Source organism: Camelus bactrianus, chromosome 2, assembly GCF_048773025.1.
Source record: "Camelus bactrianus isolate YW-2024 breed Bactrian camel chromosome 2, ASM4877302v1, whole genome shotgun sequence".
Taxonomy (NCBI): domain Eukaryota; kingdom Metazoa; phylum Chordata; class Mammalia; order Artiodactyla; family Camelidae; genus Camelus; species Camelus bactrianus.
In genome coordinates, this window is record NC_133540.1 from 52,673,475 (window position 1) to 52,694,501 (window position 21,027).

Genomic DNA, 21,027 nt, shown 5'->3' on the forward strand with positions numbered 1-21,027 from the left:
AGTGCAGAGTTTAGCCGTGCCAGAAAGACCAACTATGCAACTAGAGAGTTGGGCTCTGAGCCAGGTTACATCAGCGTTTCCTCTAGGTAGGAGACATGAGTTGAAGACTGAGTTCAAACACATGGCCAGTGACTCAATCAATCATGCCTATAAAATGAAACCCCACTAAAGACTCTGCACACCAAGGCTGAAGTGGGCTTTCCTAGTTAGTGATATTCTTATGGTCCAGAAGCCCCAGGAGGATGATATTATTTGTCTCACAATTTGGATTTAAAAAAAAAACCATGGCTATAGTAACGAAAGTTACATAAGTCTTTGGATAAAGATGTTAATAATGAGCTCTTGTGAAACAGAGTGGCATTATGGTAACTCGTAAGACAGAAGTGTGACCTTATCACTCTGAAGTTACTCAGATCTGCAGAAGAGTCTGTAGTGTTTCATTAACTATATTTATGCTCTTTTTTTTAGAATCCACATATGAGCGATCTCATATGGTATTTTTCTTTCTCTTTCTGGCTTACTTCACTTAGGATCATTGACTATAATATACAGTGAGAGAAAAATTTTATTTTTCTCATATTCAAAGATAGCCAAACCCATGACAATAAAATGATCAAGTGTCTCCCAGGAAATCTTGGGGACGGGAAGCAGCTTAGTGTCATGGAGAAAGCACAAATTTAGAAGTCCTGGGCTCAATCTCAGTGATGCCCTTCATTCGCTGTAGGACCTTGGGCAGGTAATACTACTTCACCACACCTCAAGTCCTTTATTTGCCAAGTAAGGGTAACGAAACAAATTATCTCCCTGTGTTGTAGAGAATGAAAGATGGAAGCAACATTATAGGTCAATTACCACTTAATTTCCTTTCATCTAATTAACATTATTCTCTTTCTCATTGAAACAATAACAAATAAAACAAGGAAACAAAGGTAAACAAGAATCCTTCCACAAAACTCAGGATCTTATTTCAGAGAGGACACTCCTTAAAAGAAGATGCATTATCATTGTCAGTCTTATCTATAAAAGTTTTACCAAACAGTATACAGTTCTTCTGGAAAAAGTAATTGATATTATGTATAAAGTAGGAGGTAGACGTATCCTTAGTGAATGATAAATTTGACAAGGCCGTAACAATGACATTAGCATGGTCCTCTTCAAATACTGCCCCAAGTTAACAGCTGAATTATTTGAAGAACTTAAATGAATTTAGTAAGCCAAATGCATTAAGAAATTCCAGAAACAGGTATAGAAATATCAAATCACTATGTTCTATAACAGGAACTAACACGGTCAATTATACTTCAAAAACAAACAAACAAACTCATAGAAAAAGAGATCAGATTTGTAGTTACCGGATGTGGGGGGGGGGTGGAGGAAGGGGAAATAGGATGGAAGTAGTCAAAATGTACAACCTTCCAGTTATAAGATAAATAAGTACTAAAGATGTAATATACAACATGATAAATATATAATGAAAATTGTTAAAGAGTAAATCCTGAGAGTTCTCATCACAAGGAAAAACATTGTTTTCTATTTCTTTAATTATTGTATCTATATGAGATGATGGATATTCACTAAACTTACTGTGGTAATCATTTCATGATGTATCTAAGTCAAATCATTCTGTTGTATACCTTAAACTAATACCATGTTGTATGTCAATTATATCTCAATGAAATGGGTAGGGGAAAAAACAGAAATTCCAGAAACAAGAGTTAAGCTAATAATTCAGTACCAATACAGAAAAAGGGTTAAAAAAGGTATGTATACTCAGCTTTAACCTTCATTTTCACTTGTAACCTCTAAGGTAAAATTATTTCGTGGAGAGTGACAGATCTTCTTCTAGTCTTCCCTAATAACTATGTAATTTACTTAAAGTGAGTTTCCATTTAAGAGAGCATGCTGGTTTCCTCTCTCAGAGTTCCCTTCAGAATTTCTGAAGTGTCGCCGTATCTTTGTTGAGTGTCTCATAAGTAAACACATCACTAAAGCGTGCACTTTTGTAAGAATACTCAAAAGAATGATGTAAACACTTGTACTTTTCACAGGCCAGGCTAATTTTTTTTTAAATTGCTAAAATTTCTTCAAGTAAACACATGAAGGAGTTTGTAGAAATGTTAAAAGAAAGAAAAAAAAGCCCCAAAGAATTTATGAAGCTTATTTTAGGCTGTAGCAAAGTAACTGAAAATAAAATTATCTAGAGACACAATGGAGGAATTGGAGGGTTTAGTTTAATTCAGCTTTCTCAGAGTTTGAAGCCACGAATTTAATGTGGACCTTTGGGGGTCCCTGAGAGGTAATAAAACTGTAAACTATTCAGGGACAGGCTTAAATTCCCAAAGTACTTGCCAACACATTTAATCTTTCTGAAGATATGTAAGGTTGATTAGATCAGGAATCTTAAAGTCTGTATGGTACTATTAAAATTTTTTTTTAATTTATCTTTTTTTGAGGGGGAAGTGATTAGGTTTGTTTATTTATTTATTTTAATGGAAGTACTGGAGATTGAACCCAGGACCTCATGCATGCTAGGCACGTGCCTTACCACTGAATTATACCCTTTCCCCTGGCACAGTACTAATTTTAACTGAAGTCATACTACTGACAGTATAGAAAAGTTGATATTGATCTTTGTTATAACTATTGCATATCCTCTGGTATTTATAATAGCCATCAGGACAGTTAACACTTGTGGTGCTGGTTGCACAAACACAGGAAATTACATGAATCATATACACAGCAATTTAAAAGAAAAACATTGTAAAAAGTCAGATTTTAATATTCTGCATTTGTTTAAAAATATAACCCTTCAGGAAGGTAATAACATTTTCGTTATGAGGTTTGTGTAATAGTGATCAACAACACTATCAATGGCATGGCAATTTGCAGTTACACAAAACATGCTAGTTATTCAGGCTTTGGAGGCTGACAGATCTGAGATCAAATCCTTTCTCTAGTTTCCACTGCCTGTGTGATTTTAAGAAAATTATATAAGCTCTCTGAGCTTCACTTTCTGCATTTTAAATATGACAATAACTAGGCTCACAGGTGGTTGTGAGGATTAATTGGGGATGTGGGGAAAGCACTAAGCACAATGCCTGGTAAATATCTGGATCTCAAAATGTTCTCTTCCTACATTTCCTCTGGAGAGTCAATAATCTTCCTAAAAACTGAAATGCTACGTTCTATTCATGTAGGGGAAACAGAATAATAGAACTTCAAGTTTCACAGCTTTCCCTGATTTGAGCATCAACTAAAGGAAAAGAATGGGGAATTGGGGAGATTAGTTTGGACGCTGTTGTCATGATCCAGGTATGGGAGAAAAAATTTGAAAGTGGAATGGGGATGGGAAATTTTGAAATGGAGTAGGATGTGGTACAAAACAATGAACTCATAGAAACTGGGGAATGATTGGGAACAGTGAGTAGGAGATATGAAAAAGCTAAAGCAGACACAAGGTTAGCAGTTGTGTGGATTTTACGCTCACTGACTGACTGATTATATTCAGGGATAATATTCAAGGTATTTACAGCCAGTATGCCACGCCACTGATCAGTCAGACCTGTTGCCAACTGCAAAGCTGGAGCTGAATGCTGGAGACCTGAGCCGGGTCCCTTTAGTTGCTGAGTAGTTGGGAGGTTTGGGACATCCTGGGGGAGGGCCTGCGATCCAGGTGTGGGGAGAGGTAGTAGTGTTGACACTTTTCAATATTGTAGTAACTAGCATGGTCATACCAGTACTTTTAAGTTGAATGTTAACGCTGATAACATATTCCTTAGTCTTCTCTCCTGTCTCTTATCTTCTCCAAGTTCCTTCAGCCATTCTCTTTGTGAAGTAATTATATACTTTACCATATTGGTTATCGTGCTCTGAATAATGGCTAGTGTTTTTCTTAAACTGAGCTGTTTGCATTACTCTAGAAGTGATCTACCAGCTCAGAGCAGACTTTTTGCATCCTGATTTGAACTCTGTTTTTACTAGGACCGTTAGAATTATATATACTTGTTTTCAATATCAATAAAATGAAAATCTAATGCCCTTTTTTAATAAAGTGCTTCACTGAGGTAAAAATGATAAAATTCATTCTCTAGCTGGCAAGTGAACTAATTAAAAGATTATTATATATTCCTTAAGCCAGCAAGTCTTTCAATATATTTTAAATTACATTTTGATACTATAATCTTTATTTCCATTTTAGAAAAGTTAATGTGCTCACTAATCTAAAATGTTGCATAATTGACAGTAGACATTTCAGCTAATGTAAATTAGCAGGTTCTGCTGAACTTGGAAAAGAAGGGGGAAAAGGACACTATTTGAAAGAATAAAAATAGTGTAATCAAAATTACAATCCCAGGCAAGATTTTATGTTTTCAGGATCAGGACCATCATTCCATCACTACTAATTTTAATAGTATTGTCTGTAATAGTGTTAAGTATCACTGATATTGGCAGTGAATTCAATGATAAAATTTTCTACTAATTGTTTTATCACTAAAAATTAAACTACCATAATTCACAGAAATTTTAAATCCAATTCTTTGAGAGTATATATATTGATGATTTTTTTGAGGTTTAAATGTAATAAATTGTTTTATTTTTCTAATGGAATTCTGTCCAATTTTAAAGCTGTACAATAGATATTTCAAACTGTGTTGTAGATCAATAATGTTACAATTGATCTTTGCCTCAGGAATGGTACCTTTCCAGAAAATCCCCTGTTGAAATTTAATTTTAATACCTGAAATAGCCCATATTTGATAACTAAAAATATTTTATAATCGACCTCTAAAACTGTATTTCCTGATAGTTATAATCATCAAATGCAAGTATGCTTAAAGGATTTGCTTGACCTTCCACAGTAAGTAATTAGACAGAGCTTTCAAAGCTAAATTAAAATGAACATCAAATCCCCTTGTGAGACAGAAGTGTCCACATTGTGCTAAAGGATAATAGATCAGATGTGCTTGCTAAAACTCAATGAAAATAACACGTGTTTGGCTGTAGATGGTGATAGGACCCAACCAAAGATGTTTTTTTAACATCATAGTCTCAGATTCTCTTAGTTGGAAAAGTACTTTAAATGTCCTTTAATTCAATCACTCATTTGAATACTGAATTTTATACATGACCTCCAGTTTAGTTGTTTGAACACTCAGTTGCTTCTTAAATTTTTTATTTTATTCTTTTCAATGGAGCTTCTGGGGACTGAATGCAGGACTTAGTGCATGCTAAGCATATGTTCTACTACTGAGCTATACCCACTCCTACCCTGCAGTTGCTTCTTTGTGTTTTCTCTCAGGACCTTCACTGGTAAACATTCATGCTTATTTTAAAATTTAGAGCCTCTAAGCTGCTGAAAAAAAGCATGATGTGGCCCAATTTAGAAATGCAATATTAGCACAGGTCAAGCTTTTGTTTGTTCCATCTAATAAGTTGACAGTTAAGGCAGAATTTCCTCCAAGATAGTTTCTTTGAATTAAAGTAGACTCTATATCTATATATAACAAATGATATTCAGACTTGTGGAAAGCTCCTCAGATTTAGTTGTTTGTCTCCTTTACCAACATTTTAGGAACTCTAGCTACTTAGGGAACCTATTGGAACCTAAGGGAGAATTTGCCCTATGAATTTCCCCTCTAGTTATCATTTCCCATATGTTTAGCAGAACTACCAGTTATTCCCTTAGATTACCAGGCAAAAGAGAAATCTAGACTTATATCTGTGAATTAGTTTGGGAAGTTAATGAAGAAGTGTGGAGATCACAATTTTTGCAGTTTTAGAAAACCAGAATTTCTGGTTTCAAATTCTACTACTAGTGAGCTTCATAATCATTAATGTCACTGTATTTCTCTGACTTTTCAGTTTACTTCTCTGTAGTGTGAGAGTAAATATTCCTACAATTAAGGGTTGTTGTAAGGATTAAAGGAAATAATACAGAATATATAAACAACTAAAATTAAACTCTTGAACTCTTCTTACTACATCTTTAAATTTAGCAGCTTTGTGACCCTAATGTCTTGATGGGAAGTAAGAGTTAACACATATTTTCAAAATGTGTAAAATTCATTAACCAAATGTCATTCCAATACAAAATAAGCTTCTAAACTTGAGGACTTTTCCCCCCTTACCTATCACTGTAAATACCTCAGGAACCAAGACAAAAACTGTAGATGGTAGTTTTATGATACTGAATATAATGATAATAAAACAACAGCTGTTATCTACTGCATGTTTGTTGTGTACTAATCACTCCTCCCAAATGCTCCTTTCCTCTTCCTTGTTGTTATGGCTGGGGAGGGACTGTTCTTGGATTCAGTCTCTTCATATGTGTCCTCTCCTGACAAAAAAGCTGACTGGTCCTGTATTTGATTAAACTTTTATGAATGTTCTTTTCTGCTTCAAGGACCATAATTTGGGTTGTCAACCTGAAACTAGGAATGACACTTTTGAGAAATGTCCTCTGCTTGGCACTTGAGGTTAAGGATGACCAAATTTCAATTTTGAATTACTCTTTCAATTCATCATGCCTTTTAGTTGAGAATTCTAAAAAAATATGGACAACTGTGCATGTCTGTTCTTACTGTATGTACTTTCAAGTATTTATGCTTGTTTTAAGTATAACCATAACCTTGGCATGCAGATGATTCATTCACCCAAGTCAGAATAGAACACCATTATTCTAGATCATGTTCTATTTTCAAGGGGTTATAATAGTGAATGTCACATCTTTCATCAAATGTACCTTGATAAACTTTTTAAAAGGCTACCAAAACAATAACAATAAACATAAAAACTTCCCTCCTCACTTCTCTGTCTATATTTTACTGTTACTTTCTTTCATTTTATGTATTTTCTTCTTTTACAATTTCCTTTCTTTTTCCACAGATTTAAAAAGAAACTACAATTTTCTTCTCCACACCCTCTCTTGCTGATTAATATTGCTAATATCAGCAGTCTTTTAGATTTCTGAAGATGATAGAATTGATGTTTGCTGCATTGAGAGGATTTTTAGTGCTCTCTATTACAAATTGTGGCAATGTTTACCCACTTTTATTTGCCGTTTACTACTCCTGTTTATATTTTGGTGGAAAAAATTGTAGCTCTCTGTCTCACAGGAGTTTGCAAATACTGTCAAAACATTTTCACAATATCGGCATGGAGGGTACCATTTTTGCTTTCTTGACAAAGTATCAATGCATGACAAAGGTACATTTGAAGCTACCTATTTTGGAGAGTAGACTGAAGTTGAAAGACAAGCATTGGCTCCCGATGCTACCCGTAAAGTATCTTGTCTTCTATATCCTCAAGAAAAAAAACTCCAATACATTTTATAAATTCTAACCTTTTCTTGTGTAAATTTGAGTAAGATACCATGTGGATCAACTATTCAAACATCTTAGGGTTTTAGAAGTTTATGTAGAACACATAACATGACAAGTGGACATCAGTACTTTCTTAAATTCTGATTAGCCAAAGAACTAATAGTTACATGGCTATATTTCTCTCAAAGAAAGATCCATGAGTCTCATGATATTTGCTCTTTTTCTCATGAGACTCTGCTTTCTACACTGGCTAGAGTAATCTCAGCTCTATTACGTCGAGTTTATCTTAAATCACAGGAATAACTCTATCCATTGCTTGAATCTTTCATATTTTACTGGGTGGCCAGCCAAGAGAGATGTTAACACTTTCATATGTTTGTGTGCCCATTAGAATAATTTATAGAAACAGAAAACACCCTACTACCTAGACACGTGCCTTATTGGCTTGTTTATCACTGTATACCATCTCTGCTCATTACAAGCACATTTTCTCATGTACTGTACTTAATAGAACTTGTACAAGTAAGTGTTACATCTGGAAAACTGGTGTTTTCACTAAGCCTCATTTCACTCCAGATTCTCCCTTGATACCTAACTCTTTTTCTTTTGGCTTTGAATCTTTTTGTTTATTTATTTTTATAAAAAATTTTTCTTTATTGAAGTGTAGTTGATTTACAATGTTAATTTCAGCTGCATAGCAGAGCAATTCAGTTATACATATACATATATATTTTTTCAGGTTCTTTTCCATTATGTTACTACAAGAAATTGAATATAGTTCAATTTCTATACAGTAGGTTCTTGTCACTTATCTATTTTATATATAGTAATGTGTATCCATCCAAACTCCTAATTTATCCCTCCCCAGCTATTTCCGCTTTGTTAACCATAGTTTGCTTTCTATGTCCATGACTCTATTTTTGGTTGGTAAATAAGATTTATATATATATATTTAGATTTCACATATAAGTGACATTTGTCTTTCTCTGACTTACTTCACTTAATATGATAATCTCTAGGTCCATTCATGTTGCTGCAAATGGTATTATTTCATTCTTTTTTTCTGGCTGAGTAATATTCCTCTCTGTGTGTGTGTGTGTGTGTGTGTGTGTGTGTGTGTGTGTGTGTGTGTATGTGTATGTGTCTGTTGATGGACATTTAGGTTGTTTCCATGTCTTGGCTACTGTAAGTAGTGCTGCTGTGAACCCTCTGAACTGTGGGTTTGATGTCTATATGGTTTGGCACTAGGTCAAGGAATAACTCATTTTGTTGGAGAATTGTTTTATGTTGGTATTTTGCTTTTGCAGTGCAGCAGGAAGATCCTTCTGGACAGGAGCCATGTTTTATGAGCTCTGACCACAATGTCATGTAACTAAATCTTATGAGTGTCTGGTGAAGTTCCTCTTAAATGAGACCCCTCTAAGCATTAAGTACCCAATACAAACTCAAAAGTCACATACTGAAAGGGGGCATTACCAAGTTGTTCTAATGGTCACATAGAAAAATCTGCTTAAAAAGTGCCAATATGCCAAAAACCTCTAAGACATTCTCAACATAAAAAGCCAGTCATTTCTATAGTCAGTTTACATTAGTTCATTGTTATGTTCAAAGTAAGTTACTTACTAAGGCGAATTTTTTGTTGAGAATCATCTGCTCCACCAAAGATGACTCATTATGGAAGAGGTGGGGCTGCATGTGGCTCCACATGTGTGGAAACCACCAGAACTCATCCACAGATCCCAACAGATGGTCATCCCCTTCATCTTCCTCTTCAGTTCCTTGGGTTGGGGGGGAAGAGGGGGAAGATTATTCAGTTAATTTCAGTTACACTAATCGTCTGTTTATCTGTTTATATATCTGTCTATATATCAATCCACCCATCCATCCAATTATATATTTAGAAGTTACCATTTATACTATCTTCAATACATATAATTGAACATGAAATGTAACAAAGGAAAATACATGCCTCGAGGAACAACCAGAGAGTGTGATACAGTTCCTTTAAAAGTTTTTAAACATGAGATATGGCTGTAAAATCACTGCAAGATGGACGTACAGAACCATTCCCAAGGATGTTAGAACTTTTAACCTTTAGCATCTTTGTGTAATTTGTAGTTTGGAGAGAATAGGGGCTGAGCAGGGAATGCAATCAAGGGGATGTGAGTGAGGAAATGTACAGCAGAGCCCCAACAGTAAATCGTTCTGATGGGTTGTGACACAACAGTCTCAACAAAATAATTCCATAATTTATCTGGTTTACTCCTTAAGTCTGAGATGCAGCTGCTCAGTCATATTTAGAGAAAACTAAGGCACAAAAAGGAGAAAAGGGGGAAATGTAGCAACTGTTATTGGGAAAACTAGAGAAAACTGAAGGGAAGAAAGAAGAAAGGATGACAGTGATGAAAAGAAGCTGAGAAGTGGTGAAGTCAGAGTGAAACCTTCCAAGCTGCTCCTTGGTGGTACTCCTGCTCCTCACGCTCATCCTTTCTGTCAAGTTCTTGGAAGCAGACTTTCCACCAAGAAACTTCTATTTCCCTGAAAGTCAAAGCTTTGTTGTTGTTCTTCTGGTTTTTCAAACATGGGTTTGTTTTATTTCCTCCATTCTCCCTGACCTGCAGTTTAGTTGCGTGTGGGAAGTCACAGCTCTCTTAACTTGCCTGCAAGGGTAGGAGTTTCTTTTTGTACTTCCCCAGGCACAGTTTGCTAAAGCATGAAATCAGAGCAGTGTAAGGGGCCTGTCCTGGCATAGCATAAGATGATTATTAATCATTACAAAATTAGGCAGCTGCACTTGAATTTCAGCCACAACACTGAATCTAATAAGGTCCTAGAATAGTGGATTCTTCACATGATGTCTGATTTGGGTGAAGAAACGCTCTCTCCTGTTTTCAATAGTAGTTCTGATGTGACTGGTTTTAATAGGATCCTACAGGCTAAAGATGGAGGATGGGCTGCTGCCCTGGCCCAGCCAACTGAGCCCAGTGCTTGTTACCACTGTTCTCTCATTTAATTTTTCCAAGAGAAGGAAGGCAGAGCCTACTGGCAGGAAAAGAATCAGATCTGATGATTTATTGGGCAATAAAGGAGATTTACCAAGGATAAAGTTGTAGTATGAGGCTGCTTGTTTGTTCTAATTTATGCAGGAGGGACAAGATTATATAGAATGAGTGGAATAATAATCCTTCAACAAGGACCGTCTTCAATGTCACTTTCCTATGCTTAGGTACTCTGCTGATATGAAGGAATTTTTTTTTCTCTCTCTCTAAAGAGCATCTTTAAATCTAATCTGTTTTATTTCCCTTAAGTTTTTCCTCTTCATCATACACTCCTGTTACCATAGTATAGTTGAATAAGTATAGCCTTTGGAGTCAGATGTTTTTAGGTTATTTGTAGGTTCCAACACATTTGAGTTGTGTGACTGTGGGCAAGTCACATAACCCCTTTAATGTTGGTATTCATGCAGGCAGAAATATGGACAGCAGTAACTATTTTATTCCTTCTGGGAACAAGTGTCTGCACAGTCCTGTCACACTGGGTAATCTAAAATGCCTATTTATTTATTTATACTTTTTTTCTTGAAGTACAGTCAGTTACAGTATGTCAATTTCTGGGGTACAGCATAATGTTTCAGTGATACATAGACATACATTTATTTGTTTTCATATTCTTTTTCATTATACATTACTACAAGATATTGAATATAGTTCCATCTGCTATACAGAAGAAACTTGTTGTTTATCCATTTTATATATAGTAGTTAGTATCTGCAAATCATGAACTCCCAGTTTATCCCTTCCCAGTCCCCTCCCCCCGGTAACCATAGTTTGTTTTCTATGTCTGTGAGTCTGTTTCTGTTTTGTAAATAAGTTCATTTGTGTCTTTTTTTTTTTAAGATTCCATATATAAGTGATATCATATGGTATTTTTCTTTCTCTTTCTGGCTTTCTTCACTTAGAATGACGATCTCCAGCTCCATCCATGTTGCTGCAAATGGCACTGTTTTATTCTTTTTTATGGCTGAGTAGTATTCCATTGTATAAATATACCAAACTTCTTTATCCAGTCATCTGTCAATAGACATTTAGGTTGTTTCCATGTCTTGGTTATTGTAAATAGTGCTTAAAATGTCCATTTTTCCCCCTCCTATATTTCCTGTTCCTGTTTGTCTTGTGTCTCTTATGTGTCTCCTTTTGTGTGTGTGTTTAGCTGTAATACCGCATGGGGTGGAGGTGGGTCTCCCCTGAATGTTATGTGGCAGAGAGGACACTGTATTTAAGAAGTTAAGAACTGATCAAGCTATTGTATTAACTAATTGCCCTGATTAATGAGTCACCAACATCGAGCATTCTTGGGGCTTCTGAGTAACTATCTTATAGCTCAGGGAGGCCTTCTAGAGAGAACTGCAAAGGAATAGCAGATGGAGTTAGGGGTTTAGAATCTCTGATGACTCCAATCATGGCAAAGTCTTGGGTCCTGTTAGCTTTTAGGTAATAAATAAGGCAGCCCTGGTAGAGAAACACTGGTGACATGTGACTGGTGATGCCTTAATACTTTTTTTATTTTTATTTTTTGACATAGGGATGACATTTGGATTCCCTACAATTAAACATCTCAGCTTACGTATGCTCCTCTTGCTTAATATTTTGTATGTCCTCAGGACAGCATATTGATTAAAATTACAGTCAGTTACCTGTTGAAACTTTACTTTTCCGTACTGAAAACAGCAGATGTCTCTTGGGGTTTCCCAGTAAACAGTTCATTTCTGATTTCCAAATCCCCTGGGTAAAGTGAGCTGAGATTTCCTTGTTTATGAAAAGTCACCCCTCCTACCACCTTTAATCTCTATTCCTTGTCCTCTATAATTCCTATCTTTCCCTGCATCCTTGTTACCTCTATTCATTTTTCTAGTTGGCCTTCACCCAAAGCTTATTTATCAGGACATTGCAACAGATTTCAGAGTTCTTTGGAACGAAAGCTCAGGCATTTGTTGTCCTTCCCTGAATATTATGGTGAAATCTGGTATTAAAATATTCATACATTTTAATCATGCAGCAGTTAGACAAACGACGTCTGCCCTCTGACAGATTTATGTAAATTCATAGTAGGCATAATTGTACGCCTCTCTTTTTTTCTTTATTACTCTTTCTTATCTGATTTCCTTTAATCCTACTTTGGGGATGTTTTATATCAGAATTAATTATATTGAGAACAAGTGTCTATTGCTTATTACTTTAAACCTTATGATAAAAAGTAGCTGAAACAGTTGTTCATGGTTGGATTGTCCTGGCCTCTTGCCACTCCTTACACCCCCACTTTCCCTATTTCAGTCAGAACTGGAGAAAGAGAAATGAACTGGGAGTCAAATTCCACAGTTTTAACTGTCATTTCTTAAGTTGTTACAAAACTATACTGAACTCTTATGATTATTGAAAATTATTTTATTATGTATCTATTTAAATAACTTATGTCTCTTCAGTATTTTATTTGTAGTATTTCCTATTCTGATATTATATTAAAAACACCATCATTGACTGAGACTGTGCTAAGTGCTTTTTAGGGTCATCTTATTAAATTCTCACTCCAACCCTAGGAGCTAAGGACCTTGCTAACTCCATTTTACAGATAAGGAAATTGTTATTAGGAGAGGTAAAGTAATTTGTTCCACATCACTGGGAATGGTGGGATAAATCCTGAATTCAGAGCCTAAATTCTTACCTAGATTACACATCTCCAGGGCCCTTAACTATCATTCATGAACCAAACGTGGAGTGTAAAAATAAGATTAGGATTTACTAATTCATATAACATTGCTCTTCACATTGTTAATGAATTCTATGATTATAATTAGAATTTACAAATACTATTGGTTCTCAGTGATTTGGGAAAATATACAAACCTAAAGAACCTATAGATAAGGGGAAGTAACCTTTGCCATTCAGCTTCCTTAATCAAGGATTGACAACTGAACAACAAAAATCCATTTTTTTTTCTAATGCATAAGAATTAGGCTCTGACTGACCTAAAGTTAAGACTTTTTTTTAACACTTAACTAGCTATATGAACTTGTGCCCCTCTAAGTTTATGGGTTCTTATCTAGAAAACAAGGTAACATATTCCTTAACTCCTAGGATTTGATGAAAAGGTACATGAAAAGTGCTTAGTTAAGTACCTAAAATATGGTGTTGCTCACTAAAAGGGAACTAGGGAACTGTAATTTTTATTCCACTATATCTTTACTTCTCACAACATGCACAACTCCTTCAAAAACTAAAATAAATCAAACAAGATGAAACTCCTGAAATAAAGTCTACTATTTTGACACTGCTGTTTTTCTCCTTTTCAAGACTGAATAAAATAAAATTTTTACTAGAAAACAGAATTACTCATGTAGAAAGAAAGACAATGTAATTCAATTAAACTTTACAATACCTAATTTTTGAAGGATTCAGAATATTGATTTTTATATCTGTTCCCATTGAAAACTGATCTGACTGGTTTTAGACAACCCTGGTCAAATTTCTGTGGTAGCTTTCCTACTGTATACAGATAAAAAAATTCTTTCAAGCCTTAGCCTATGTTCTACTTTCCCTGACTTACAGAGAGGACGTTCTTACTACGAGTTGTGGAAAGTACTCACAGCAAATAAGGAAAGAGGACAAATCTTTGAGAAACAAGAATGAAGGAGAGCAATTGGCTAGAGTCATTCTTTAGCATTCAGTACTGGGCAAAACCTGAGTTATTAGGAGTGTTTTCTTATATTTCTATCATGTTTGGTAAAGAAAGTGTTAAATTATTCTTAATATTTAGAGTGATTTTCTTTCACAGCACAACATGCTCAAATTCTATTCTCTAACCGTATTCCATATACATACTAATAGTTCAAATAAAGGTGACTTTATTTTCACTGAATCATTTTTTCATTCATTCCCTTTCTTCAATAGACAGTTTTACTTGCTGGTGTGACAGCAGTAAAGCCTTTGTGGAGTGTTCATTTTAGTGAGGGAAGAAAGACAACAGATAATTTAAAAATAAAATGCATTCAGTATCCATTCACAATAGAACACTTCAGCCATCTAGAAATAGAAGAGAGCTTCCTTAAGTTAATAAAGAGTATCTATAAAATAGTCTATTGAAAGAATTCCCCTAAGAACAGGAACAAAACTACTGAAGTATTTCCCCTGAGGTCAGGAACAAGATATGAGTGTCACTATTACCACCTTTATTTAATATTTACTGCAGACTGAAGCTCGTGCAATAGGCAAGAAAAGAAACAAAACTCATAAAGCTCAGAAAGGAAGAAATAAAATTTTTACTCTTCAAAAATTATGTGATTGAATGGGTAGAAAATCCAAAAGAATCTATAAACTATAGAATTAATAAATGAATGTAGCAAGGTTGCTGTATACAAGGTCAACAGACAAAATTGTTTTTTGCATAGTTGACAGAGAAATGGAAAATAAAAATTTAAAAAATACACCATTTACTAGTGCATCAAAAAACCTGCCAAGGAGTAAATATAAAAACAATAAAGTTTTATCAAGTGTAATTAAAGAGGACCTATATATGTTAGGAATATGATATTAGAAATACGATAGGAACACTCAATGTTTAGGATACTAATTCTCCCCCAAATTAATTAATAATTTAATATAATCTCAATAAAAATAGTAGCAAGTTAATTTGTAGATACCGATAAACTGATTTTAAAATTTATATAAAAATTCAGATGGCCAAGAATTGCCAAGGCAATCTTGAAGAAGATGAACAAACTTGGGGGTTAGCAGATATTACAATGGCAGATATTCACATTAAAGTTATAGTAAACAATACAGTATAATGACACAAATAGATCTAAAGGAAAGGAGAGTCCAGAAACAGACGTTGTGGTATGCAAAGATGTCTTTAAACAGACACAAAAAAGGAAAAAAAGATAAAGTAGACTATAATGAAATTACTTTTGTTAAGCAAAAAGTACCAGTAGGGGTGTAAAAAGACAACCCACACATAAGGAGGAAGCATTAGCAACACATATAACTGACAGAGAGCTCATTAAGAATTGTATATATAAAACAGATAAACAGGTTTATACTGTATAGCACAGGGAAATATATTCAATATCTTATAGTAGCTCATGGTGACAAAGAATATGAAAATGAATATATGTACATTCATGTATGACTGAAGAGTTGTGCTGTACACCAGAAATTGACACAAGATTGTAAACTGCTTATAACTCAATAAAAAAAAAAGAAAAAAAGAAAACCTCAAATAAAAAGAATATATAAAAAATTTCTACAAATCAATTTAAAAAAACACCCAGGTATTTCCAAAAAGAGGATATCCAAAAGGTCAATAAATATATGAAAGAAACTCAGTTTCACTACTCATCAGTGAAACGTGCATTTAAACCATAAGATGATATTTCTACATGGCCACCAGAAAGGCTAAAATTAAAAAGACAAACAATATCAAATACTGGTGAGAATGGAGAGCAACAGGAAAACTCATAAACTGTTGGAAATATAAATTGGTACAAGCACTTTGAAAAACGGTCATTTTCTTCTAAAAGCTGATTATAAGCATCCCATGTAACTTGCAGTTCTACTCCTGGTTGATAATGAACAGAAAAGAATTCTTATGGCCTCTGAAGGACAGATGCAAAAATGTTCTTAACACAACCATTCAAAAAAAGCCGAAGACTGGAAACAACCCAAACATCTACATTGTAAAGTAATGGAATAAAGAAATTTTGGTAAATTCAAACAATGGACCACTTTAAAGTAGTAAAAATGAAAAAATTACTACTATACATAATAATATCTGTGAAACTAAAATAACATTGACCAAAACAAGCTGCACACAGAAGAGTCCATGGAATATGATTCCTTTTACATACCTCTCAAAGCCAGGCAAGCTAATTTATGATATTAGAAGTCAGGATAGTGGTTTTCTTTGAGGGAAGCTAGTGACTATAAGGCAGCATAATGGAGGGGGTAGGTGAGATTCTGGTAGTAGTGTCTTTTTTTAAATTCTTATGTTTTTGTTGAAGTGTAGTCAGTTTACAATGTTAGTTTCAGGTGTACAGCAAAGTGATTCAGTTACACATATACATAGATACATATATATATTTTCAGTTTATTTTCCATTATGGCTTATTACAAGAAATTGAATACAGTTCCCTGTGCTATACATTAGGTCCTTGATTTTTAATCTGTTTTATATATAGTAATGTGTATCTGTTAATCCCAAAGTTCTAATCTGTCCCTCCCCTCCTTTTCCCCCTGGTAACCACAGTTTGTTTTCTATGTCTGCGAGTCTATTTCTGGTTTGTAAATAAAATTTGTATCTTTTTAAAAAAATTCCACTTAAAAGTGATATCATTTGATTCTTTTTCTTGATCTGCATGCTGGATATGCAGCTTTCGCTATATTTATTACTTATGCACTTCTATATATACAAATTATAGTTCAATAGAAAAGAAAGGTCATTAGAATGTGACATGGTGAATAAACTTTCAAACTATGAACATTTTGTGAAGGTTAAAAAGTAATAGGTTAAATGAAACTGAATAATATGAAGAAAATAAAATAGGAGAGAGTCACAGGGAACATAGGAAGGTGTGAAGAGGAGGGGTCATGATTTTAAAGAGAGTGGTCAGGGAGGCCTTAATGAGGACAGTTAAGCTCCTTTTTCTTACCTGTATGGTAAAATTTCCCTGAAAATCCCAGGTTGAACGTAAAATTTGTGATTTGTGCACGCAAAAGATTCTGAGTATCAAGCAGGGCCTGAAATACATAATTTAAAAAAAAAATGTATCAAGTAGAGAATGGCATTGAGAGGATATCTTCCTTCAGCATTCAAAAAGTAAAACTACTCCTTTATACTTGAGAGAATTCAATGATGGAAAGTAGTTTCCTTATCACTTTATAGCTAGAGAGATGCTTTTGAGATTACATAAACCCATACATATATTTATCCTTTAGCTTGCAATAAATCAGCAAAGAGTGTCAGCTAGAAAAAGGAAATTAAGTGAAAAGTTTATTCCTCATGTATCAAAGGAACTAGTACCTAGTACATACAATACGTCTCCTTTTACCCCCCTCAGGGACATAGTTCACCATCTGCCAAAAGAGGGAAACTCTAAGGGGAACTATGCAAGAACATATGTTGAAAGAAACAGATTGTTATTTTTCAGATGCATCTTTTGTCTTCAAAATCCAAGACTTTTCAATCTTTAAGTCTTAGATCTCCCAAACATAGTGACTTTTCTTCAAGAATGGATATCGTGGTAAAGTAAATCTCTAATTTGCCCTTTCATTGAAAAACAGAGAGACAAACAGAATCCCTTACTTCCAAGAGTATTTTGAATCAGAGTTTTACTTGTTATATCCCATAAAGTATTTATCATGCTATGAGTATTTAATGGATTTTTTTCCTTTCTTCTTCTCCTTCTTTTCTTTCTCATTCATATTTAAATTCCCATTCTTATATTCCTTCTCTCTCTGCCCTGCCCCCAAGTCCCTGCCCCAGACCATGGTAGTATCCACCCCAACTAGGCAGAAAGTTAACACTGAATGGTAGATGTGTAAAGGCTCTTAGTCACCACTTCTTTTACACATGAAGAAACTAAGGAGAAAAGACTTGCTCATTTTTACAGATAAATTCATGGTAGATCCTAGGTTAAGGATATAGATCACCTGATTCCAAATTAGGGACTCTTTTTTTTTCCCTCTACTACACCAAATCTTTCCCCTCCTCTCCACAGTACACTGGCTGGGTCCACAACAAAACCTTTTCTTAATAGTGTAGCCAACACCTGGAAGTCCTGCCTCATCATGTTCATTCATGGTCTCAATCTTTTTGGGGGGATAAACAGATAGACATTTTATTCAGAGACCGTGCCATGATTGTATGCTTTCTCTGTGAATGCAAGTGATTCTCCTTGTGTAAAAGCAGAGGAAGAGAACTTTTGAATCTCAAATTTAAATTCATGTGACAAATGGTAAGTTTTGAAATTTAAGTATCTAAGTCTTCTTTTTCTATCCTTACTCTGTTTACATGAACAACTTCCTTTCATTTCACAACTGAACCATGTGATATGTGGGTCCTGAGGGCACTCATATATGGAAGGCAGGCCTGTTTGTGGACTTCCACACCTAACTATAGAAGCAAAAGGGTTAAACTGATGGCAGTGTCACTGGGGACTGGTTAGATCCCATCCTCACAAGGGCTAGGTACAGTTTGGGCAGGGGAAAGAGAATTTGGCTAGCTGAGGAGTGACAAAGTGAGGAATGGACACACAACCTTGGTGTCAGGAGGTGTGGGGAGGGGTGCTGCCTGGGTGTAAGGGCTGAGCTTTTCTCTTTCTCTCCTTATGGAAGGAAAATCAGATAAGGGATCAGAAGGTATGGATTTAAATGCCAGCTCTGGGACTTAACAGTGCACTCACTAAGGCTTGGACTCAGATTGTCTCAGCTGGAATTCTAGATCTGTTCTTATTCAGCACTATGTATGTTATCAAATTTTCCAAGCCTCAGATTCATCGTATATAAAGTGGGAATCATAATAATTAACTAAAAACACTGTTGTGAAGATTAAGTCAGATAATTCATTTGTGCTTTGGCATAGTGACTAGTATATGATACGTGTTCAACAATTATTAGCTGCCACTCCTCTATAATTGCTGCTGCTACTATTACTACTATTAATATGGTTGTTGTTATTGTTAATGATAGATAATAATATGTTACCTCTCTGAACTTTCCCTTCAGTTATTAAAAGTGAAGACAATTATCTAACTCATGGAATTGTGATGAGGAATGAATATAAAAGAGGTAATATATGCAGGAGTGCTTGATAAGCTCTAACAAAATGGCATAAAATATTAGGTATTGACATTATAATTACCAGCAATATATTATATATACATGTATATGTATATAATTACAATTATGTACATATTACTGATAATTGTATCTGTATCTATATAGTATGCATCTCTCATTTACTTCTTTCTTTACTGAAATATAGTTGGTGTACAATATTATGTTAGCTTCAGGAGTACAACATAGTGATTCAGTATTTAAACACGTTATGAAATGATCAACACCCTAAGTCCAGTAACCATTTGTCCCATATAAAGTTATTACAGTATTGTTGACCACATTCCTTATGCTATACATTACATCCCTCTGACTTATTTATTTTATAACCAGAAGTTTGTACCTCTTAATCTCACTCACATATTTTACTCATTCCCTACCTCATCCCTGCCATCTGGCAACCACCCATTTGTTTTTTGTATCTATGAGTCTGTTTTCATTTTTTTTTTTAGATTCCATATATAAGTGAGATCATATGGTATTTATCTTTCTCTGTCTGGTTTATTTCACTTAGCATAATACCCTCTAGATCCATCCATGTTTTCACATGGCAAGATTTCATTCTTTTTTATGACTAATATTCCATTGCATATACATATATATACCACATCTTCTTTATCCATTCATCCATCAATGGGCCTTCCATATCTCGGCTACAATTGTATACTGCTACAATAAACACAGCAGTGCAGTTTTCAAGTTAGTGTTTTTGTTTTCTTTGAGTAAATACCTAGAAGTGAAATTGCTGGGTCACATGGTAGTTCTGTTTTGAATTTTTTGAGGAACCTTCATACTGTTTTCCATAGTGGTTGCACTAATTTACATTCCCATCAACAATACCTGAGGGTCCCCTTTTCTCCACATCCTTGCCAGCACTTGTTATTTCTTGTCATTTTGATGATAGCCATTCTGACAGGTGTGAAGTGATATCTTATTTTGGTTTGGTTTTGTATTTTCTTAATAGGTTAGTGATGCTGGACATCTTTTCATATGTCTTTGGTCATCTGTATATCTTCTTTTGAAAAATGTCTATTCAGGTCCTCTGCCCATTTTTAAGTGGATTGTTTTTGGTATTGAGTTTTATGAATTCTTCACATGTTTTGGATATTAACTCTTTATTGGATATGTCATTTGCAAATATCTTCTATTCAGAAGGCTGCCTTTTCATTTTGTTGATGGTTTTCTTCAAAAATTTGGATTGATGTAGTCCTACTTGTTTATTTTTGCTTTTGTTTCCCTTGCCTAAGGCGATGCATCCAAAATATATTGCTAAGACTGATGTCAAAGAGCATACTACCTATGTTTTCTTCTAAAAGTTTTATGGTTTCAGGTCTAACATTTAAGTCTTTAATCTACATTGAGTATATGGTGTAAGAAAGTAGTCATTTGCATGCTGCTGTCCACTTTCTTCTACCCAACTGAACATTCTAGTTGGCTCTTCCTATCTTTTCTTCCCCTTAGATCTTAACTTTCTTCTTTATCCATCTTACTTCATTCATTTCATTCTCTTAATTTTCTCCTTTCAGTGGTAAAAAATATGGATTAAAAGTCCATTTAAAAATTATTTCTTGTGTGTTCAATGTTTTAATCTTAAGATTGGAATAGTTTTTCTTTCTGTCTCCCTGAAAATAAAATCCCCAAACTATGGAACTTGAACTTTCCTTTGTGACTCTAGATAATTTTTTAAAATTTATATTTACAGTATTTGATAGGAAAAGAATCCAAACAAAACTATCCTGTTCTTTGGACTTAGAAGCTAAATAAAGTACCTGTGAACTAACCTCTAAATCAACTATAATACATTGATTCAAATTATAATT

The 21,027-nt window shown here is 34.5% G+C and overlaps 1 protein-coding gene across 3 annotated transcripts in view; it reads right to left on the minus strand.

Annotated features, from left to right (window-relative positions):
* Nucleotides 1-21,027, minus strand: part of LOC105067137 (N-deacetylase and N-sulfotransferase 3) — a 134,172-nt gene that overhangs the window by 75,327 nt on the left and 37,818 nt on the right. For all 3 annotated transcript variants that reach the window (XM_074341689.1, XM_010952609.3, XM_074341696.1), the window contains exons 2-3: nucleotides 17,023-17,110; nucleotides 8,946-9,100 (exon numbers count right to left, since the gene is read on the minus strand). In XM_074341689.1, the coding sequence (XP_074197790.1) occupies nucleotides 8,946-9,100; nucleotides 17,023-17,110 (243 nt within the window). The remainder of the gene's footprint in view (nucleotides 1-8,945; nucleotides 9,101-17,022; nucleotides 17,111-21,027) is intronic.